Source organism: Arachis ipaensis, chromosome B3 (genome assembly GCF_059453495.1).
Source record: "Arachis ipaensis isolate K30076 ecotype BB chromosome B3, ASM5945349v1, whole genome shotgun sequence".
Classification (NCBI taxonomy): Eukaryota; Viridiplantae; Streptophyta; class Magnoliopsida; order Fabales; family Fabaceae; genus Arachis; species Arachis ipaensis.
This window is the reverse complement of record NC_142438.1, coordinates 28,754,057-28,777,287: the sequence shown is the minus strand read 5'-3', so window position 1 is coordinate 28,777,287 and position 23,231 is coordinate 28,754,057. Positions and strand designations below refer to the sequence as shown.

At 33.1% G+C, this 23,231-nt stretch overlaps 3 protein-coding genes across 4 annotated transcripts; 2 read left to right on the top strand and 1 right to left on the bottom strand.

Annotated features, from left to right (window-relative positions):
- Positions 1-664: 664 nt before the first annotated feature.
- On the top strand, positions 665-4,152 carry LOC107630107 (uncharacterized). 2 transcript variants are annotated; one of them, XM_016333147.3, is made up of 3 exons: positions 665-1,650; positions 2,409-2,522; positions 2,621-4,152. In XM_016333147.3, the coding sequence occupies exons 1-3, from the start codon at positions 1,168-1,170 to the stop codon at positions 3,917-3,919; spliced, it is 1,896 nt and encodes a 631-aa protein (XP_016188633.1). In that variant the 5' UTR covers positions 665-1,167; the 3' UTR covers positions 3,920-4,152. The 2 variants fall into 2 exon arrangements, with proteins under 2 accessions (XP_016188633.1, XP_016188632.1); XM_016333146.3 differs by having other exon boundaries at positions 670-1,650; positions 2,609-4,152.
- A 938-nt stretch (positions 4,153-5,090) lies between these two features.
- On the bottom strand, positions 5,091-8,651 carry NIT4 (nitrilase 4). The gene is made up of 5 exons (XM_016333148.3): positions 8,338-8,651; positions 7,897-8,076; positions 7,002-7,295; positions 6,408-6,689; positions 5,091-5,497 (listed from the first exon to the last, which is right to left on the bottom strand). The coding sequence occupies exons 1-5, from the start codon at positions 8,483-8,485 to the stop codon at positions 5,343-5,345; spliced, it is 1,059 nt and encodes a 352-aa protein (XP_016188634.1). The 5' UTR covers positions 8,486-8,651; the 3' UTR covers positions 5,091-5,342.
- Positions 8,652-15,748: 7,097 nt separating this feature from the next.
- LOC107632807 (G-type lectin S-receptor-like serine/threonine-protein kinase At4g27290) lies at positions 15,749-20,312 on the top strand. The gene is made up of 7 exons (XM_016336458.3): positions 15,749-17,419; positions 18,443-18,544; positions 18,658-18,815; positions 18,892-19,102; positions 19,205-19,442; positions 19,520-19,670; positions 19,753-20,312. Exons 1-7 carry the CDS (start codon positions 16,132-16,134, stop codon positions 20,059-20,061), a joined length of 2,457 nt encoding a protein of 818 aa, XP_016191944.1. The 5' UTR covers positions 15,749-16,131; the 3' UTR covers positions 20,062-20,312.
- The last annotated feature ends 2,919 nt before the right edge of the window (positions 20,313-23,231 follow it).

Here is a 23,231-nt window from a genome sequence, read left to right as displayed (position 1 = left end):
ATTTTACTAGATCAAAACAAAAAATAACATATGTTAATATTATGATTAATAAAAGTTTTTAATTTTTAATTTAATAAATATATAATAAATAGACTAAAAATTTAAATTTGATATATTTCTATAAAAAGATTTAATTAAAAATCCTAACATAATGTGTCTCAAAAGACCATGTTAACTAAACTCAAAATTTATTTAAGTCTTATTATATTTACTTGTTAGCCCTAATAATTTAGCATTCAATTTGTCGAACACATCCTCAAGACTTCCACACGTCATAATATATGACAATAATTTAAGCTTTCACTTGGATGTTAATCGTCGTAGAATCATATCATATTAATAAAAATAATCATTCTACTTGCACACTAAAATTATTTATTAAAATTAATTTATAAAATATATATTAAAATATAAATATACATTAAAAATAAATTAAATTATATATATTTATATATAATATATTAATAATTAATTTTAAAGTATAAATAGTATTTTGTATTAAAAGATACATGTTTACAGGTAATTATTCCTGTTAAACAAAAACTAGATTTCACGTTATTAGTGTGGACATTTGCTTGAAGCCTGGAACGTGCGATGCTCACGTGCCGCTCACGTTGCGTCTCTCAACTCGTCTTTTTAAGTGCCTTTCCCAACGAATCAAGTTTCTTCACACCAACTAACACTGTTCAACCTCTTTCTTTTTATTTCTCCTCACGAGATTTCGCAACTCAAACCTTCCTCCGATTCTTTCCTATCTTTTCCTGATTTCTTCCCACTTTCTTTGCTTCTCAACCCATTCAAAATAGTTTCCCAAAAAATATAAAAGGAAGATTTCGGTATTAGTACTAGTATCGAAGATTATTAGAAGAAAGAAGGTCTTACATGACCCACTTTACAAAATCCAAGACTGAATAGTCCCCATGTTCCCACCTTACCAAAATCATTGAAAATTATGCCTTAAGATTATTATTGAGATGATGATGTGATCACAACTGGCACATACATAAACTTTGCTACTATATCTCTCATGAACTTTGTGCCACACCTAGAACAACCCTTATCCCGTGTCCAAATTATGTAAAAATAAAAAGAAAATAAACTCCAAAAATACACACAATTTCTTTTGTTCGTTTTTTCTTGTTTTGTTTTGTATTTTTTTTATCAACCATGCCCTCTTGTGATGATAGTGAGACACTACTGCTACACAAGAACCTCAACGAGAAGCAGAACAAGATCAGGAAGAGAGGTTGTTCCTCCTCATCTTCATCCTCTTTGGTAAGAAGAAGAAGGTACCGTTTCAAGAGAGCTATTTTGGTTGCTAAGAAAGGAGTTATGGCCACTCATCAGCATCAGCATGATGAAGATCATATTCATGGAGCTTTGGATTCTTGTGAGTGTGGGGAGAGTAGCAGGGATCTTTCTTCTGTTTCAGCAAGGAAACTCGCTGCTACACTCTGGGAGATCAATGATTTTCCTCCTCCACCTCCTCCTTCTTCAAGGGTCAAAAAGAAGGGCTTTGATGATGAAATTGTTGAGCAAATGAGGAGCTGCAAGGAAGCCGTTAGAGGAAGAGAGAAGAAAGCTGTGAGCTTGTCCAGATCCGAATTGTTGCGTCAGCTTTCAGATCCATCACGTAGTCCTAATTCTGAGGTGAATTTAACCAACCAAAAAAAGTCGGTTATTGTTGTTTTCGTTATTATTATTATTATTATTATTAAATAACAACTATTAGATGCACACTAAAATTAATTATTAATATAAAATATATATTAGAATATATACATTAAAAATAAATTAAAAATATATATTTTTATATATGTATATATTAGTAGTTGATTTTGGTGGTTAATTTTAATAAGGTGAGGAACTAACATGAGCCAATTTCGACCAACACTACGGTAGACTGGCAAAAAAGCCTAGTATAAAACCCACTACAAATGAGCTTTTGTTGAGTTTATATTTCAGATGTCTTTTCTAATTGAGTTTCTGATGTTCAGTTTTTTAAGAGTTTCGGATGTTTTTGAGTTTCAGATTTTTTTTTTCTTATGTTAAATGTTCACCTACAATGTTGGATGTGCAATGCCAATGCTGAGAATCTTGCTCCTGAAATATGCTCGTAATACGCAAAGTATGTACTTTGTTTAACAATTTCCCCCAACTACACATAGGTGCTGCCGATAATGGAAACAAAATCTAGATAATGTTTGGAGGAATTTGCTTAGGTACAACTTTCGAGTACAAGTTTGTTTAGATTTTTTAAGGACTAATTTTTCAGCATTTTAATTTTTCATTGGCTAAATCAACGGTTTAATATATTATGATTATTCTTTCATTTGTATTGGTTGATCTTGGTGTGGCAATGTGGCGTTATGTTTAGTGCTTCTTTTATTTGGTATTGGTTGTTTCAGAGAATGATAAGGTTTGAAGGTGATAGCTTCAAAAGAAGGTTGTCAGCTTTATCTTATCAGCGTCAGTCGGGTGATTACTACTTAGATACACATAGGAGTGCCAGTTTGATTGAGGTAAAGTATGTTTAACAACCCAATTACAAGTTACAAATCATGATTTCTCAAGTCTTTTTTCTGCTCATAGTTTTGGAAAGCTAAAGATTGAACTGCAGGAAGCAGAAAATAAGCTAAGGAACAAGAAGAACTGCGAAAAAAACACAATTGCTGTTAAGAACCGTTTGAAGGAAGCAAGGAGTGGCCTATCTACATCGAAGAAGCTTCTAAAAGTGTTGAATCAAATGTGCCTCAGAGAGCAGCATTCATCAAGCATGCCTCTTATCTTGGCTCTAGGTGGGGAGCTCGACCGCGTCTGCTGCCAGATCGATCAGCTGATCCACGAACAATGTGCAAACCAAGACGACGTTGAATACGTGGTGAAGTGTTTTGCAGAAGAGAAGGCTAGTTGGAAGCGAAGAGAACGAGAAAAGATTCACGACGCCATAAGGAATGTAGCAGAGGAGCTTGAGGTTGAGAAGAAACTAAGAAGGCAAACTGAAAGGCTAAACAAGAAGATTGCTGGAGAAATGGCGAATGCACAAGCTTCTTATCTAAAAGTATCGAAGGAGCTTGTGAGGGAGAAGCGCGCGAAGGAGATTCTTGAGCAGATTTGCGACGAATTAGCCCGGGGAATGGGGGATGACAGAGCTGAGGTTGAGGAGCTGAAGAGGGAATCAGCTAAAGTCAGAGAAGAAGTGGAGAAGGAGAGGGAAATGCTTCAGGTAGCAGATGTTTTGCGCGAGGAGCGAGTCCAGATGAAGCTTTCGGAAGCTAAGTATCAATTCGAGGAGAAGAATGCAGTTCTGGAGAAGCTGAGGAATGAGCTCGAGGGATTTATGAAAACGAAAGAAGAAACAAACGGAAAGGATCTTGAGCTATATTTCAATCATGATAAAGACAAAGAGAATGAAGAGGAGAATGTTCCAGATGATGACGATGATGACAGTGATCTTCACTCCATTGAATTGAATATGGATAATGAAAATAGAGGATACAATTGGAGCTACGCTCGAAGAAATGCTTCTAAAGATGATTCAAGAAGAAACTCAACTGAGAAAGAAAGTAGCATAGGGAGAAAATCGTGCTCTGAGAAGATTCATTGGAGAAGTATTTGCTTTAACAAGGGGAAAAGCGATTGTGGCATTGAAAGTTCTGATCATTTTGATCCTGAAAAGAGGTCCATTGAATTCCTCTCGCGGGATCAGATACAAGATGATAATGGTAAAGATCATGAAACTGATGAGAGTTTTAGGTCCATCAAGAGTCTCCAAGATTCTATGTCACGTGCCAATCATGTGCCATTAACTTTAAACTATAGTGATGGAAGAGAAGCTGAGGAAAATGCTATTATTGCTCTGGATTTGGAGGGTGACATTTTGGAGCAAACGGTTGAAGGAATAACATCTGGATCTTAAAAAGACCTAAAATGATGATATTAATTAGTAGGTGGTATCATAGATAGGTTCTATAATATCTGTTCACAAATTGTAAATGATGATATTAGTCAAGAGAGTTTTGCTACATAGTATCATTATCATAGGTTAGTTTCAAGGATATGAAAATGATTGAGGCTTATTTATTGGTGTTATTATAGGTATTAATTAGTAAATCTTTAGCAAGAAAAATGATGGCCCAAGTATTGATGAGCATTGAAGCCTCTGCAATTTTTTGCTCAAGTTTTTCCATGTTGAACACCCAACCTATATTGGGCATTGGCCACACACAAATTATTTGTGTTTTCTCTACCGTATAATTTGAACTTTCGAAAAAAATGATTCACAATAAAAATTAGAGCATAATAATGTTATATAGGTAATAAATATTATTATTTTGGGTCAACATCTGACTAGTAATAGTTTGTATTTATTTATAAAAATTTACATATATAAAATATATAATTTACACTTATATTTATCAGAACTTTTATATATAAGTCAACACACTCACATTTATCAGAATTTATAAACATGAATTAATAAAATTTATATATTAAAGATAATTTGGTATTTGTATTAGCCAATTATTGACTAAAATTGCTAGGATCGGCTGGTTCTAGGACTTTCTGATTTGTATATATTTATATATATTGATTCACAAATTTTTTCAACTAAATAATCAACCACTAGAATAAGCAAATATGCAATAGATGAATAATCAAACTTGTTTACATAATATACAGTGTGAGTGTGTGACGGTCTTTTAATATATAAATAATATGATTGTAAGACTTATTGATATATATTTCGCATTTACAAAGTAAAAGCATTCCCTTCTTTTTCACTTTAACATATTTTATTCTAAAAGATGTTTATTAAATTTTGACTCCACAATAATGAGGGATAAAATTGTTAGTATAAAGATCTCTATCATTTAAAAGACATTCCAAACAATATAGTCCAATTCAATTCTAGAAATTTATTGATTTATTCCAAACATAAGAATTCTAATCTGAATTAATTTGAATTCAATTCAATTCCATTCTGAATTCAAATTCAATTTCATCTCATTTATCTTATCCATTCCAAAACAGCTTGTATATCAGACCAGAATGCATGCATTTAATTGTTTTGGAAAAAAGGCCAAGTATGTTGAAATCAAAGATACAACTCTTCATATACAACCATGAAAGAAATGGTTACAACTGCAAAGACAAGTCCATAAGTAAAAGGTTCAGAAAGTAGTTACTGTTGCTGATCATGAAACGAAGAAAATGAAATTATCTCTTTTGTTTTCCTTTTTTTTGGTTACACCACAGCAATGAAATTGAACATATTAACTACATGAATACTACATCAATCCCTCATCACTAGATCCATCCTAGTGACTTTGAGAATGAAATTACTTGATCTTGGTGTTTTCTTCGGTTTCTGTTGTCGATGTGAAAGTAACTGGGATTGTTGGATGATCCTTGACAACCAAGCTAAGCACTTCAGGCCTTGCATAGTGTCCAACCACATCAAAATCAAACTTGGACCTTGCTATCTCTCCAAGATCTGTTATGTGCAACCATTTTCAACAATCATTTTCTTAAAATCAAAGTCCAAACACAAGAACATCCAAACATTGGTATGCCAAGGAAGGTTATCCATAACAGAATATTTTAAGGGCGTGGGGTCTTTGACACTACAAATCTTATATTTCAAAAGTGGACAGTTACAAAACAATACTCAGCCCTCATCAACCTTGAGCTATGTCACTATTTCCTCTTTTATTTGTTTTGCACCATAAATTTTCATAGGTTTTTTTAATCTATTTTTTTTCAGATGTATCTAACACTAAGAGGCTTAGATGAAAGAGGACAAATAAAAAAAAAAAAAAAAAACTCCTAAAAAATTAGATTTGAGTACATTAGAGTTATAGGTAATAAATAGTACAAAGGCCTAAGGCGAAAATAACCTAGGTTAAGTAGTTCAGTTTAATATTACTAATCTAACATACCTTACCCTTAAACTGAATACCACACATCTCTAATTTAATCTTCAAATCAAGGTTATTTTTTTTTCCTTTTTTTTTTTAAACCAGACCTCTTTATGGCTTAGCATTAGCACCAAGGTATTGGGACAAAAGATTTGATTCCTTCATTTTTAACCTCGATTACAACAAACTTTGCTTACACCATAGAACATAGTAATAATGATCTTAATGGGGACTTACATCTGCCACTAAACTACCACTAGACTAGTAGATTTAGTTTATAATATAATCCTAGTGACTAATACGTCCACCTTTTAAATGGTGAGGAACTAACATGTTCGATGAGATAATGGTGAAAGATGAAGTTGTCACTTTCAAATCTTGAAAAACTACTTTATTCTCCCTGTTTTATAGTTTTTCTTCTTTTTTTAGCTCTAAGACTGGGAATCACTCTAGTTAAATTAGCATTGTAACAAAAGTATAACATACCAAGATCTGCTGAGATGAGTGCCTCCCCGTCATAATTTGGACCAGCGAGAACAGCCCCTGAGGGTGATATAATGACAGTGCCCCCAGCACATACAACAGCATCTGGGGTTAGTTCTTCTTCCGTGCCGCAAAATTCATACTCAGGAGCGGGTGGGTAATCCTTTCTTCTACAGAACTGGTTTGCTGACAAAACAAAACATCCACCTTCAAGAGCAATATGGGTCATTGAAGCTTGCCACACATCCCTGGCATCAGCTGTAGGTGCACAATATATTTCCACACCTATGAAACAAAGCTCCACAGATTAGCTAAGCAAACAAAATGCTGGAATGCAATTGCCACGGTATTAGCATAGGTGCTTCTTATTCTAAATACTCGGAGGTACGGACGCAAAGCGGGGCTAGAAAGAGCTGCAGCCGCAGCCACCACAGTCCATTGAAAATTATAAACTTTATAATGTCTAGATATTCATTAGAAAATAATGTATTGCACTGTGATATGTTTGTTAAAACTATCAAATATTAAACTTGTTTTGCTTAGCTTTAGGAGTATTTTTAAGACTTTAAGATGAAAATTGAATATAGAAATTCTAACCTTTCGCATACATAGCTGTCCTTAACAATGGCATCCTGTTTTCCCAACAAATGGCAGCACCAATTTTCCCAATGGGAGTTTCAAAGACCGGAATAGTTGATCCATCGCCAAATCCCCATATAATCCTCTCTAGTGCTGTTGGCATGACTTTCCTATGCTTTCCTAGGTAACGACCATGAGAATCAAAGAAGAGAACGGTACAATAAAGCGTGTAGCCATCCCTCTCAATCACACCCATCACTAAATACACTTTGTACTTTCCTGCCATTGCTGCCAATCTATCCACTTCAGGACCTACAGAAACATAAGACATGTTAGTGAAAAATGAGAAGTGTATGCCTACAGTAATTTGGTTCAACGAGGAAATTGGGAGAAAAGTTTTCAAATGAACATTTCTAAGGAAATCTCATCCTTTTAATTTTCATCTTTGATACCAAAGAGACAGTCAGAATCACTGGCCTGCATATAGCAGTATCAGCATATTAATTTGTTTCCTTGTTATAAAATTAAAATAGTAAGTTGATAGTTGCTCAACAATTAGAGTAAAAGAAAACCTATATACAATTATGAGTATTTGATTTTGCTTTTGTAAAAATTGATTCTAATGTAAAATGATTTACATTTGATAATTCCCCTAAAAGTGATTATGTCAGACAAGTAGATCACTTATACTGATACGGAATTGACTCTGGAAGACTAAAATTGATTATAGAAACGTGCTATAATTTAAATCAAACAAGATGCTGCAAAATCCAACATCCAATGAACCAAACATATGCAAATTCTCCCTTTTTCCTGAGGCAAGTTTTTCTATTCAAACAAAAATCCAGTGGCACCAGGTCCAAACTAAAAAGTAATTGTTCTGAATGAGAAAGTAACTGATCATAGTTCTTACCAGGAACATCAATGGCTGCAGAGTGATACTTGCGGAAATCCTCTCTACCCTTTGGCGTTCGGTTCCCAATCGAAACACCAAAGTTCGAACCACGTGGGTATCCACCAACAAACGCTTCTGGAAACACAACAAGTTGTGATCCATATCCAGCAGCTTCAGCAAGCAACCTCTCAGCCTTATCTGAACAAAAGAAACATTTCAATCAGTTCACCTAAGAAAACAACAGTTAACTCTATCATACAAAAGAACCAATAGAAAGGGTACTCAACACTGAACAGTCAAATAAACAACCTTTCAAACATGACCTTCACTTGTACCAATTTGAAACACAGAAGATGGTAATTCATACATAAGAGCATAGAAAGAAGATAAATTTAACGAAAAAGGATAAAGGGGGTAATCGAGAAAATACAAAAATTAAAAGCTTCAATGAGATAGGACCTAAGGTGGCGGGAGTGTCGTAGAAAATGGTGGAGGCTTGGACAACAGTGGCTCGGACAGTGGGGGCGTTGAAATCGGAACCCATGTCAACCTCTGCAAAGAGAGGACCATCGTTAACTCCTGAAGATGACGTTGTTACAAGTGCCATGTCTGTGTTTCTTCTATTTCTCCACCTTCCACTTCTCTGCACTGTTTCTGTCACAGGTTATTGATCCTTTCAGTATCCATTTCTTTGCATAAATAAAAGTCGCGTTTTTTTTTTTTCTTAAGAAAAATTAATTTTTTTTTTTGGTGACAAGAAAAATTAATTAATTACAGTGAACTTTTACGGATATATTTTTCAAAAAATTTACATTTCTATTACTTATTTTTTTTGACCCTATATTAGTATATGTACCCGTATCTTACCTGAAATAATAATATACAAAAAGTGTAAAGTATTTTAATTTTTTAAATAAAATTAAATATAATAATTATTGCTATAAAAATTTTACAATGTTAATTAAATTTAAAATTTAAATATTTTTAATATTATAAATATTAAAAACAATGAATAATAATTTTATTTATTTTTAAAATAAAATAATTATTCATGGATAATAATATATAGTTTGTGATTAAATTAAATTATTTATATTGAGATTTTATTTTTTTAGAGACTTCTCTTTAAAAAGTATTGTTGTTGAATTTATAGATAGTTTTTCATGATTCATAAGTAAAATTTTTAAATTCTCTTATTTTTATGTTAAAATTTATTTGAGTTTGTATAATTTAACATGAGATAAATTTTGTCCTTAAACATTTTTTATTATAAAGGCAAAAAAATATTATCGTGTAGAATTATCTTTGTTGAAAGCTATTTGGAATTGTTTTACTTGTTAGTATTATATTCATTCTTGGAATCAAAGTAATATGATCAATGTTACATTATTGTTGTTGAAATTTTCTAATTTATTTGTCTCCTCTTGAGTTAAAGCAGTTGTATTTGTATCTAGAAATAGTTTTATATTTTTTTATTATTTAAATACCTAATAAAATTGTTAAAGATAAGATAAATACACAATTAAATATATCATATCTTGTCTTAATTCTCATGAAAGAATTTGCCTAAAGTTTTTACTAAGTACAACTACTTTAATTTTTTTAAAAGAAAAACCTTTGTTATATCTAAAAAAAACATGACATCGTTCAAGCACAAGTGCTTCATAGCAGTACTTATTAACTATAGAAGTCTCTTCTCAAATTATAAGTTTGGCTTTTACTAATAAATTGTTTGAGAAAAATCAAGTTAGATATTGAATATGAAATCTTCAATTATATTTAGTGGTATTTTGAACTTCATGTGTAAAATCCAGTTAAATATGAAAAATTGCAGAAAAATGCGTATTGACATTAAAATTAATTGTACCGGCTTAAGTCTGTTTGTTATGACGTGCGAGAAAATTAAAACGGTAAAAATGACTAGAAAAATATTTAAAATAGAAATTCAAACACTTATTTTAAAAATTTTGACCTAAAATATAACCAACGGACCAAAATTCACAAAACGAGTCCATATTGAACCCAAAATCCAAACCTAAGACACAAAACCCTTCACTTAGCAAACATTTCAGACACTCCACCCCCAAAAAGAGAGAGAGCGCAACGGATAGAGAGAAGAGAGAGTGAAGAACATGCCCTAAGTTACTATTCACTCCGATCTTTAAATTCACATAACTTTGAAATTATAGCTTCGATCGAAGTTTCGTTTGTAGCCATGTGACCACCTCGTCGTGCTCTTTGATTATATAATGTCTTTTAAGATAAGTATTCTTAAGAACCTTGAGCCATTTTTAAAATCTCTCTTCATTTCGCGTTTAGGATATGTGAATGTTAAAATATTGTGATTTTGATGCTATAGAGAAAGCTTAAGCACAATCTCTAGCGGAGTTTTGACCCAAGATTGAGGTATCGTATCTTGTTTACACTATAAACGAGATATACACAATGTTATTTTGTTTACAGTGTAAATGAGATAAGTAATAGAGTATAAATCGGTAAAAAAATCCTACAAATTGCATATTTTCGTAAATAAAAGATTTTTTATTTATTTTAAAAAAATTCCTTCTAACATTAAGATGATATTAATAAAAAAAAATCGGGGACAATTTTAATTTTGACCCAAGATATTAGGAATAAAGAAAGTATTTAAGGCTCATTTGGGAAGCTTCAAAAATAACTTTTTTGAGGTTTTGACTTATGAAAAATAGTAGTATTAATATCTGGTGCAATTTTCAAAACCAAATTGCAGTTTTCTAAGACCATCTCCAGTAGGGAACTCATCACAGTTCCTATTTATGGCCCACCTGTCATAAAAAGTAACTCCACATCAGCTTTTGCGTCATAAACAATAAATAGGAACTCAAAGCATCTCTCTCTTCTCCATTAGGAGGAACTAACTTTAGTCTCTATTGTGGTCCCACTTAATTAATTAATTAAAATACTTAAAATTAATATAATTAATTTTTTTTAATAATATTATTTAAATTTATAAATTTAAAAATAATTCATTATTAAAAGATATTAATATTAAATAAATTCATATATAATAATAATACACAATATATAATTCGAGATTATACTAATTTATAGTTTTGTGTTTACAACTGCTAATTTTAATAATATCATTAGCATTTTAAATTTTAAAAATAAAAATAACCAACTCAACTAAAAATTATTTTATAAGGTATAAAAATTAAATTTATTTTTTAATGTAAGTAAATTTAATTAATTATAATTTAATATAATAATATAAATAATATTCAATATTAATTATAATATAAATAATTAATATAAATTATTAATTAAATAAAAACTTAATTATTTAATCTAATTAATTATTTAATTAATTATTATTTAAATAATTAATATAAATTATTAATTAAATAAAAATATAATTATTTAATATAATTTTTATTATAATTATTATTAATTTAATTATTTAATTATTTCAGATTTTATATTATTATTTTTTTATAATAACTTGGCAAATGATAAGTTATTATTGGTTAATTTGAGTCCCTGCTTAGAGGGACTCCCTTACCTTGATCCTTGTGCGGGAACTCACTCCTTCTCTCCTCCAATGGTTAGAGTTCCTATATATCAGAAAAAAGTCAAAGAGGAACTCACCATTGGAGGTGCTCTAAGAAGCTATTTAGAAGCTTATAGAGAAATTAAAAAAAAGATTTTTTTTTATAATACTACTACTTTTTATCACATTTTTATAAAATAAATACTTTTAGAACTAAAAACTCAAACACAAAATAACTTATTTAAAAGCTACTTTTAATATAGTCATTTATTATTTAAAATATTTTTTCAAAAAAAACTTAATTAAACTGTTTATCCAAACTGAATATTAATTCTATTTATTATTATTTAAAGTTAAATTGTTGTTATTGTTGTTGTAGTATTATATTTTTTTATTACTAATCTATTCGAATATTTGACAAATCGTAATGTTATCTTTTTTATATTTAGAATTTGAATATTTCTCTTGCTATTTAATTTTTGTGTTAAAGTTAAATGAGATTATAAATTTTTAAATTAGACGATGATATATTTTTAATTTATATATTTTTGTATGTTTGTTTATAATTTTTATATTATTTATTATAATTCGATTATTTTAATTGGATCACGATTAAACCGATTGAATTACTATTTTATATATTAAAACATAAAAAATAAGAGTATGAACATATCTTTTCTTTCTTTCTTTCTGAGTATAATTATTGATACCGATTAAAATTATTTACGTGACACAATTAGAAAAAACAATATCCCTCATCCTATAATAACTAAAAGTATTTTTATATAATATGATATTATAAAAATATAAAAAAATTATTAAAATTTATTTTTTTGTCATTAATATATTTTTTTTAATTCAATAATCTAATAACATATTTTAATCCATACTTTTAATAATTAGTAATTAAAATAATAAATTTTAATAACTTTTTAGCCATTTAATATAAATGGGAAAATATGGGGAGCCAATAGAATATTTATACAATGCGTACAATGGAGGTTTAAAAATTATTAGAGATATAAACATTAGTGTTATCTCTTTCCATCAGTGTAAGCTTTTGGGATGAGTGGTATCATGACATGGTATTAGAACTCTAGATCCAAAAAGTCAAGAGTTTGATTCTTGGTGAATCTCAAAATTAGCTTAAGTTATTGGGAGGAATGGTTTTATGACATGAGATATTTATTATCCCTAGTGCTCAGATGTTTATTCTGAATATTATGGGGATATGGGGACACATTGTACAAATAAACCATTGACTCCCTAGCAGGACTCAATATAAATAGATGCTTGGTTGGGGGATTCCATCTTTAATGTTTTTGGGCAATTTACCAAAATAAAACATTTGAGTTTCAATATTACCGAATACAACTTTTGCAAAATGGATACCAAAATACAACTTTCTAAAAATCTATGTAAACTGTGAAAGGAGTCCCACGGATTCCAATTATACGTAAACTGCTACACCCCTTCAGTGGTTTACATTAAAACAATTTTGGCCAGAAACCGCGGTAGGGGTCCCGCGGTTTCTGTGGAGTGTGCAATTAGACATAAACCGCGGCAGTTCAGCGGTTTATGCCTTTGACCTATTTCGCCTATAAATACCCATCAAGGGGAAGTAGTGTGATGTAGAGAGTCATTTTCACATCTTCACAAACGAGTGAGGAGAGTTTTTTGGTCCTAGTCGTTGATGGCAATGCCGGAGATGACATAGGATTGTTAACCTTGTGTTTAGATTTGCTTTTGTATCTGTCTGTTTTATGCTCCACTCTCATGTGTCGAGTTTCATTTGTTTCAAAAGAAATTGAAAAAGGCACGGGGTTAAGTTCACTGACAAAGAACCGGTAAGTGTTTTTATCCATTCGACAAATACTTTGTCAGAACTAAAGACGAGCATATTGCAAAAGGCAGGGTTGTGTGGGTCCAAGTGGGTGAAGAAGGTGTTTTACAAAATTTCGATTGCCGTTGTTTCAACTAGGGTGCAGTATGAAACATTTGTGATAGGGTCGGACGAAGACATGCATGTTTTGTTTCCTTGTCGGCGCAGTTTTTCGGAGGTGAGAATACACAAGCTGTATGCCTAGTTGGAAGATTGTTTTTACAGTTCTGGTGCATCAGCGCCGAATCCTCAGTCGATGACAGTGGGGGTGCATCAACTTCGATTCTTGTAGTTGCAGCTGGTGGTCCTTTGGCAGAACCTCCATCTGTTCCACCAGCGGCAGCCAGGTCACCTGGTTTGATTCCTGCACTTTTTGGTGAGGATGAGCCGGATCATGTTGAGAATGCGATGTGAGAGGATGATCCAGACGATGAGCCAGATCACATATTGGGAGACAGTAAGGAGGATACTCCCAGCACACCACAACACGTCGGGGGCCATCCAGTTCTGGTTCAGGCCAACAACCGCCACATTTCTCGACCTTGAACTTGGAAGCAATCGGACAGCAGCCGAACATAGATCCCACCTCAGGAAGCCAGGGGTTACACAAGGGAAATCCTTCTGGAGATTTTCAGATTGGCCAATCTTTCCAGACTAAGGAGGAAGCTGTGTTGAGTGTTAAGGATTATAGCATCCGTCGTGGAGTTCAGTATCGGGTGATGGAGTCAGATCATCTGAAGTTTCATGGGAGATGCAAGGAGTTTGGGAATGGCTGCACGTGGTTGATTCGCATCACACTTCGGCAGCGTAAGGATAATTGGGAGGTTAGATGGTACAACGAACCTCACACTTGCTTGGCTACTTCGATTTCGAGCGACCACCGACAGCTTGATCACCATGTCATTTGTGCGAGAATCTTTCCATTGGTTAGGGTGGATGCAGCAGTTATGATAAAGGTGTTGCAAGAAGCTACGGAGGCAACCTATGGATTCAGGCCTAGTTATAGGAAGGTGTGGATGACAAAACAGAAGGCAGTTACACAGATATACGGGGATTGGGAGGAGTCATATGCCGAGTTGCCACGTTGGAACCAGGTGAAGTGGACCGTAAACTGCGTCACCTTATTCGGCGGGGGAAGCTCGCCAAAGAGTTCCTCAAACCACTCCCAAGCGGGTCTGCCATCCTCCATCAGCTTCTCGAAATCTGTAAGGCACCCGGATACAGGTAAACCATCCACAGGCAACCCTAGCTGGTATGCGATATCTTGCAACGTGATGGTGCACTCTCCGAATGGCATGTGAAGGTGTGTGTCTCAGGACGCCACCTCTCAATGAATGCACTGACGAGGGGCTCATCTAACCAGAACCACCTCGTATTGAGCCTCGCAGGTGATACAGACCTGCCCTCTCTAGATAGGGTATGATCCTGTCATGCAGAGGCATGTTCTGTTGCCTCCGGACACTAGTGATGCACCTACTAGGCTGTAACATGTGAGAGAAATAACCAAAACCAAGTGAGATTGCATCACTAACAACCATTCTAAGTTCAAATTAATAAGGCTGTAATATGAGACTCAAATCTTTAATTCAACATAAGCAAATACTAAATGTAACATTATATAATCTAAATTTTAGGTTTAAGAAAGCTAAAATACCAAAACTTATAATTTTTAAATTTAAGAATGCAAATATAACCAGTAGGTTCAACTTACAAAAGTTACTCTTTAAGGTTTCAAAATCTTAACAATCAAGACTATAATACTTGAATTTAAACTTAATTGTTTAAAAGTTCAAATTTCAAAGTTTAGTTTCCAAATATGAATGCTTAAATAACAACACTACAATTTGAACCTTATGTCTCAAATATAAGAGGAACATCATTCTACTTAAACATTTGAACCTATCTCCTAACTTCAAAATCCTAATCCTAAATTATGCGTTCTAACAACAAAATACCAAATGCTACATTTCTCTGTTATATGAAATACAATAAATAAAAGATAGCTGGCTTACCTCTTCGTTGATGCTGCCGGCTATGTGCGCAACGCCGTTGAGACTGTAAAGACTGCGTTCATCTGCCATGATCCTGGCCTAAGAAAAATTCGAATCACTACACTTTTCCTCCTTCTCCTCTCTCTAGAACGTCAGTTTCTCTTTCTAACGACTTGGAAGTGTCTCGAAATGAATAATCTGCTGCACTCCTTCCGCGTATTTATAGTAGAATATAAACGGCTGAACGCTATCAACAAAAATCGTGGAACCCCTACTACGATTTTTTATGTAAATAAATTTTGAACGTAAACCGTGGAACCCCATCTACGAATTATATGTATTTAGAAATTGTGGATCTCCATCAACGGTTTACATAAATTTTTAAAAAATTACATTTTCATATTCAAACTGCAAAAATTATATTTCGATAATATTAAAATTCCAATGTTTTATTTTGGTAGATTGGTCAATGTTTTTGGTGTCATCCGCTTCAATAATTAAGCACCCTCTTTCTTTGCTACAATGGTCCTTGCCTTCAAAAGTCTTTTGCTTACCACAAATGACTACCAATAAATAAATCAACGTATACGATTTTATTACCTCAATCAACCTATATCTTTCGGACACATCTTTTCTTTTTCTTTTTTTTGTTCTCTCACTGTTCTTATTCTTTCAAACATCCTTCTTCTTCTGCTACTACTGCAGCATAATCGTCTCGCACAGCTGTTCTCAACAGTGGGAAAGAATAGTAAGCATATCATATTGCTTATGCAATTAAGAAGGTCCAAGCTACTTCTAGAAAAAAATTGTAGTTTATTTGAGAAGTAGAGGGAAACTCACAGAAATACAGAATGCTGTTTGTTTGGCTCTTTGTTATCTCTTTTGTTAAACTCTCCACTTCACAACATATATTGACGCCGCGTCACTTTGTCCGTGACGGCGAGACTTTGCTTTCCCGTGATGGAACATTTGAGCTTGGTTTCTTCAGCCCTGGAACTTCTACAAATCGATATCTTGGTATATGGTACAGGAATGTGTTCCCAAAAGCAGTTGTGTGGGTGGCCAACCGCGAATCACCAATCAAGAACAATTCAGGAATCTTGACCATCAACAATGAAGGAGTTCTTGTGATCCTTCTGATTCTCATCAACGGCACAAACAGCAGCAGCCCTGTTTGGTCTTCTAATGTGCCAAGCGAAGCTGTTATTAATCCAACAGCACAGCTTCTGGAGACAGGGAATCTTGTGGTGAAGAATGGAGTTAAAGATTCAAACAACAATCAGTTTCTCTGGCAGAGTTTCAACTACCCTGGCGATACGCTTACCATGCAGGGCATGAAGCTTGGATGGAACTTAATGACAGGTCAAGAAATATTTCTTTCTTCTTGGAGAAGTAAGGATGATCCAAGCAAGGGAGAATATTCATTAAAGATTGACTGTACGGGATATCCACAACTTTTTAAGTATAAAGGTTCTGAAAAAAGGTTTAGAATAGGGTCATGGAATGGAGAAAGTTTTAGTGGATATTCATCTCAGCAACTGAAACAAAATATTAGAGTAGAGTTCATCATGAATGATAAAGAAGTGTATCTAGTATTTAAAACCGTCGATAGATCAGTTACCTGGATTTATAAAGTTACATCTTCGGGCCATGGAGAGCTTTCTGCTTGGACGAGTCAATCGAATAGCCGAAAAGTCATCTCCACCGGGGAGGAAGATGAATGCGAAAATTATGCCTTGTGTGGTGTTTATTCTGTGTGCAATATGAATGGTAATTCTCCTACATGTGAATGTCTTAAAGGATTTGTTCCCAAGTTTCCAGAACAGTGGAATATGTCATATTGGTCTAATGGTTGTGTTTCAAGGACTGAATTGGATTGTGATAATAACACACATGGCTTCTTTAAGTACACAAACATGAAAGTGCCAGACACGTCTTCGTCGTGGTTTAGCAAGGCCATGAACCTTGATGAATGTCGGAAGAAGTGTCTGGAAAACTGTTCTTGTACGGCGTATGCCAATTTAGACATTCGCAGAGGAGGAACCGGTTGTCTACTCTGGTTTGGAGCTCTGGTTGACACGAGGACGTTTTCTCAATGGGGACAAGACCTTTACATCAAGGTCCCTGCTTCTCAACTCGGTAATCTTTAAACTATTTTCTTAGTTATATTTGTCTATAATTGTTATTATTCTAGTTGAAGATAAAAAAAGGCTTGGAAAATTTCCAAGGTTAGTTCTGAATATTTTAGTATATCTAGCCATTGAAACTAATATGTAGAGGTACAAGAATTTTTTTTTTTTCGAAAGTTAAGAGTGAGACTCGAATTCGAACCTCTAGGTAAGGATGAAAAGACTATGTCATTTGAGCTATAGTTCCTTGGTATGTAGAGGTACAAGATTTTCTTACGGTTAAGTAGAAAATATTATTTTTTCATGCCAGTTAACTTAATATACTTTTAGTTTCCTGATTTCATTTTGGTTTTTCTCTACTAGTACCAAGAATAAACAGCAGAAAATACACTACTTGAAAATTACGAAAAGAAAAAAAATAAAAGATATAATGGGAAAAAAATCTAAAAAAATATTTGACAAAAATGATCAAATATGAAAGATATACTCTCAAAACTCAAAAGGTTCCTAAAATCAAATTTCAATGCAATTTTCTTTTGTAAGTATACTTAGAAAAATAAAATTATTCTATCATTAAAATTAGTAATTTTACAAGTAAATATTTTCTGCCATTTTATTTCTATCCAAATAGTCGAAAACTAGAAAAAATGGAAAATAGGTCTAAAGATCAAATTTTGCATTACTTTTTTATCTGTACTTTTTAATAAATAAAGTCCAAACGATTTCACAATAAATTAGATCAGATACACAAGTCATTTATCTCTTATGGGATAAAAAGAGTAATGTTGGTTGTCTTTTTCATCAAACTAATACTATTTGTTAGTGTTTTAATCTTTTGAGTTATGTTTATAGTTCTTAAATCTTTTAAGTGTATGTTTTGTAGTTTCCTCCGGTACACGCTATGCTATTCTAAATGCATTACTTCGTCTACATACTCCCTCAGTCTAGAGAAATTGGTCACTGATTATAGTTTCGACTGAACTCATGTATAGTGTGGTGAGTAACTATGCTTTGCTTCTATCAAATCTTGCAGATAATGGTCTAAGTAAAATGAAGAAGTTGGTAGAAATCATAGTTGGTGTGATTTTATTTGGATTCATAACTTGTGTCAGCATAATGATACACAGAAGACAAGGTAATTTGACTAAATTTTATTTTGGCAGTAGTTAGTCACCCAGAAAAATATGTATTAAGAATGAATTCATCAGGTTCATAATTCTTATCAACTTTTATCATTCGTTCACCCAGGGTTGTTAAGAATAATTTACAGGAAGCATTATGAAAATATACTGAGGAAGGAAGACATTGGTCTACCAAATTTTGATCTGTCTGTCTTAGCCAAAGCCACTGACAACTTCTCAAGCAGTAACAAGCTAGGAGAAGGAGGCTTTGGACCAGTGTATAAGGTAATATAAAATGTTTGATCAAAACTTTTACTTAGCTTTTGATATTTTTCTGAGAAAAGCATAACATGAATTCCAGGGCACACTAACAAATGGGCAAGAGTTAGCTGTTAAAATGCTTTCAGAAAGGTCTGTACAAGGGATGGAGGAATTCAGAAATGAAATTCTATTGATTGCCAAACTTCAACACCGAAACCTCGTGAAGCTTCTTGGTTGTTGCATTCAAGAAGAAAAAGTAATGTTGATCTATGAATACATGCCTAACAAAAGCTTGGATCACTTTATTTTTGGTATGAAATTTCTTTAAAATGAAGCATATCTGAAAATCTTTTTCTTTGTTATCCATAGCCTTCATAGTAGTACTAAACAAAACACACATATAATTTGGGCAGATGAAAATAAAAGGAAGTTGCTAGATTGGCTTACACGTTTCAACATTATTGGTGGCATTGCACGAGGACTTCTTTATCTTCATCAAGACTCTAGGCTGAGGATTATTCATAGAGATCTAAAAACTAGCAATATCTTATTAGATGCAAATATGGAACCAAAAATATCGGACTTTGGATTGGCTCGTACTATCCTAGGAGATCAAGTGGGGGCAAACACAAACAAGGTGGCCGGGACATAGTAAGTTAACTTTCTTTCCAAGGTTTATGGGATTGTATTATCTTTTGTTATTAACCTTGAGAATATTTTGCTTTTAGTGGTTACATGTCTCCTGAATATGCTGTGCGTGGACATTTCTCAATGAAATCAGATGTCTTTAGTTTTGGTGTGATAGTTCTAGAGATAATAAGTGAACAGAAGAATAGAGAATTTTCAGATCCCGAGCACTGTCATAATCTTCTCGGACATGTAAGTATAGTGGCTTCGCTTCATAGTCAGTTAGTGAAATCTGAATTGCTTCAAACTCATTAAGGGATTACTACAATTATAGGCATGGAAATTATGGACAGAAGGAAGACAGTTGGAACTGTTGGATGAAGTGTTACGCGAAGGATGCACGCCTTTTGAAGTGATTCGATGCATACACGTGGCCCTGTTATGTGTGCAACAAAAACCTCAAGATAGGCCAGATATATCATCTGTGGTTCTAATGTTAAATGGTGAGAAATTATTGCCAAAGCCAAGGATTCCTGGTTTTTATTCTGAAGGAGATGTTACAAGTGAAGGAGATGCTTTATTGACAAAATGCACACTGCTCTCGCCCAATGAAACTTCCATCACAATATTAGAGGCAAGATAGAATATGAAGGCAAGAAAATAGCAAGATACCTGTAATCATGCATCATACATGATCTCATATTCTTTCCATGTTAAAATCACTTTTGACAGGCATTTTTATGAATCACTCTGCATAGTTTTTGCACTGAATTGCTTCATTGCTTAGTTTAGTGTATTTGAGTTGATGCTATATTAGCCGTTGTTCAACTCTTCCACTATCAACACACGTTTGTTTTCAATGAAGACAATACTTAAAACTTTCAATTTTGGATACCCCATCATCCGTTTGAAGCTTATTGAGCATGTTTTAAAACTGGATAACTCAACCTACCTAAATAACTCAAATTTTGAATCAAGCTCTATCTAAATTATAAGGATATGAATTTTGTTTATCCTTAAAGATGCATAAAGCGACTCAGCCAGGAATAATATGCATGAATCATGTAGAAAAAAGAGGATAATCCTACAGTTATAAATTTCCAATGCGGCATCACAATGGAAATTCAAAAATGTAAAATGACAACACTTTATCCAAGGATTTGATAGCTTAAAGAAAAACCTGCTAAAAACAAAACACTTAAAGCAGAAAAGAAACATTAGGGTTCAAGCCACAAGGCCATAACGGACCTGAAATTAGGGGCATTCAACTAACCTTGGGAAATATGTTGACCTCTATATTTCTACAGAATGGAAAATGAACAAAGTTAGCCTAATGAAGCAGACTGTTTCGGAGATATATCTAATACACTAAGTACTCAGTACTATTAGAGCATCTCCGATGCATACTTTTAATTTTATATTATTTTGAATTTTTTAAGGTGCTATCTAATATTTGTAAAATTATATATCATAAAACTGTTGGAATAAATTTAATTTTCAATAACACAGATCATCCATATTGAATCACCAAAAATATAACATAATGCGGAAGCGTACCTTTACTCATAAAAGTTAGATATTGATGGAAGAATTTGGATCTTGTGGTTCTTTCGATCTTCCTCAATCAAAACCTTCTGTATTCCTAGGAGGCTGAACTGCAACTCTTTTGATGGGGAAAGAGTAATAAAGGCGGTTTTGGTATATTGGGGACCGAAACCCTGAAGGTCTATTTATATTTGAGCATGGCACCCATTAAACCCTTAAGTCCAAATAAAATAGTATCTAAAACCCAAAAGATAATATATCTAAAATCCAAAAAGATAATTATCTAAGGAACAAAAGATAATATCCGGTTTTATTCTCATTTAATTCAAAATCAAAAGTAATAATGACTTATTCAATTAGCATTTAAAACAATAAATGAGATCATCATTATATAAGTCATTTAATTTGAAATAGCATAATTTGTTATTACAATTAATATATGTATTGCCCACAAACAAATTAAGAAATTAAAATAATTTCCTAACAATCTCCCACTTGGGCTATACATATATTCTTTCTTGACATAATCACACCTTATAAACTTTATGCGCGCATCTAAATGCTATTTCTCTCATTACTTTAACAATCTGGTCCGTCTCATACATTAGATATGGAACTACCGCAGCTTTTATCACATTAATTACCGTGACTAAACCACGCCAATCACTATCCTAATATACTCAACGACATAGATCAAATTTGGATGAGTAATATGGAAATTACATGCCAAGTGATCTCATGCATGTCTATTTCCAGCTGGTCCAACTTTATTGAGATCAAACACAATACAAATATTGCAAAATGAACATTTCACATAATATGAAATAAACCATCAACTTAATTCTGCAGAAAAATAATTCAATATCTGTCATAGGACATATAGCATAAGATAAACTCCCACTAAACCAAGGCATCACAAATATTGACACCCATCCGAGCAGTATGCTCATGAAAGACTTTATGGATCAATCCCTTGATAATGGGTCTGCTAGCATATACTCTGTTCCTATATGTCCTATGGAAATCTGTTTTTCTTAAACTTTCTCCTTGACAACTAAGAACTTGATGTCTGTATGCTTCGATTTTGTCAAGCTCTTATTGTTATTGGAGTATAGTACTGCTGACTTATTGTCACAGAATATCTTTAATGGCCTTTCAATGTCATCTACTATATGAAGCTTAGTGACAAAGTTTCGCAACCATATGCTATGAAATCGGAATCAGAGTACCTAATGATCTCCAAATTTCTGATCTCTGATAAATAAGCATGTAATCCTTTGTTCTCTTTAAACAACGCATTACGCGTTTAACAGCTATCCAATGATCTATATCCGGATTGCTCAAGTATCTACTTAACACTCCCAATATAAATGATATATCGGGACATGTGCAGACTTGAGCATACATTAAGCTCCCTAGTGCTAATGCATAAGGTTTATCATGCATTGTTGTCCTCTCAAGATCATTTTTAGGGCATTGCTTGAGACTGAACTTGTCTCCTTTAGCTACGGGTGTGTCCATTGGTCTACAACTTTTCATGCCATATCTACTTAAAATCTTTTCGATATAGTTCTTTTGTGATAATCTAAGAATACCTTGAGAGCGATCTCTTAGTATCTCGATCCTAATATAAAAGAGGCATCACAAAGATCTTTCATTTCGAATTTGTTCGATAGAAATTTCTTAGTTTCATGCAACAAGCCTATATCGTTGCTAGCAAGTAGAATGTCATCAAACATATAAGACAAAAAAAAAAGTATTTACTCCCACTGAACTTGCGGTATACACATTCATCTATAATATTTACCTCAAAACCATGAGGTAATGACTTAATTAAACTTGTGATACCATTAACGGGAAGCTTGTTTGAGACCATAGATAGATTTTCTCCTTTCTCTATTGGATCTCTTTAATGACACTTCTTGAAGTTGTTGAGCTTACTGTATGGATTGAGATTGAGGAGGATTCTCATTATTTTCCTGTGCTGTAGCAGTATCTTGAGCAACAATAATATTCTCATTGTTCTCTTGTACTGTAACTAGATCTACAGTAGGACTCTCATTGTGCTCTTGTACTATAACTGTGTCTTGAACAATAATAGATACAAAGACCAGATCATTGTCAGTTACAGAATCCTCATCAAAAGTAACATTCCTAATATTTTCTTCCCCCCAAACTCAACATTCTCAAGAAATCTCGCATTTTCCGTTTCAAAATAGACCTTGATGCAGGATTGTAAAACTTGTACCCCCGTGAACACTCAGCGTA

Excerpts from the sequence above, each read along its gene's own strand:
- LOC107630107 (XM_016333146.3), top strand. The coding sequence starts at position 1,168 with ATGCCCTCTTGTGATGATAGTGAGACACTACTGCTACACAAGAACCTC. Across the intron at positions 1,651-2,408 it reads CACGTAGTCCTAATTCTGAG|AGAATGATAAGGTTTGAAGG; the intron begins GTGAATTTAACC and ends TGGTTGTTTCAG. Across the intron at positions 2,523-2,608 it reads GGAGTGCCAGTTTGATTGAG|ATTGAACTGCAGGAAGCAGA; the intron begins GTAAAGTATGTT and ends GGAAAGCTAAAG.
- NIT4 (XM_016333148.3), bottom strand. The coding sequence starts at position 8,485 with ATGGCACTTGTAACAACGTCATCTTCAGGAGTTAACGATGGTCCTCTC. Across the intron at positions 8,077-8,337 it reads CGACACTCCCGCCACCTTAG|ATAAGGCTGAGAGGTTGCTT; the intron begins GTCCTATCTCAT and ends TCTTTTGTTCAG. Across the intron at positions 7,296-7,896 it reads TGCAGCCATTGATGTTCCTG|GTCCTGAAGTGGATAGATTG; the intron begins GTAAGAACTATG and ends ATGTTTCTGTAG.
- LOC107632807 (XM_016336458.3), top strand. The coding sequence starts at position 16,132 with ATGCTGTTTGTTTGGCTCTTTGTTATCTCTTTTGTTAAACTCTCCACT. Across the intron at positions 18,816-18,891 it reads GCTTTGGACCAGTGTATAAG|GGCACACTAACAAATGGGCA; the intron begins GTAATATAAAAT and ends CATGAATTCCAG. Across the intron at positions 19,443-19,519 it reads AACAAGGTGGCCGGGACATA|TGGTTACATGTCTCCTGAAT; the intron begins GTAAGTTAACTT and ends TTTTGCTTTTAG.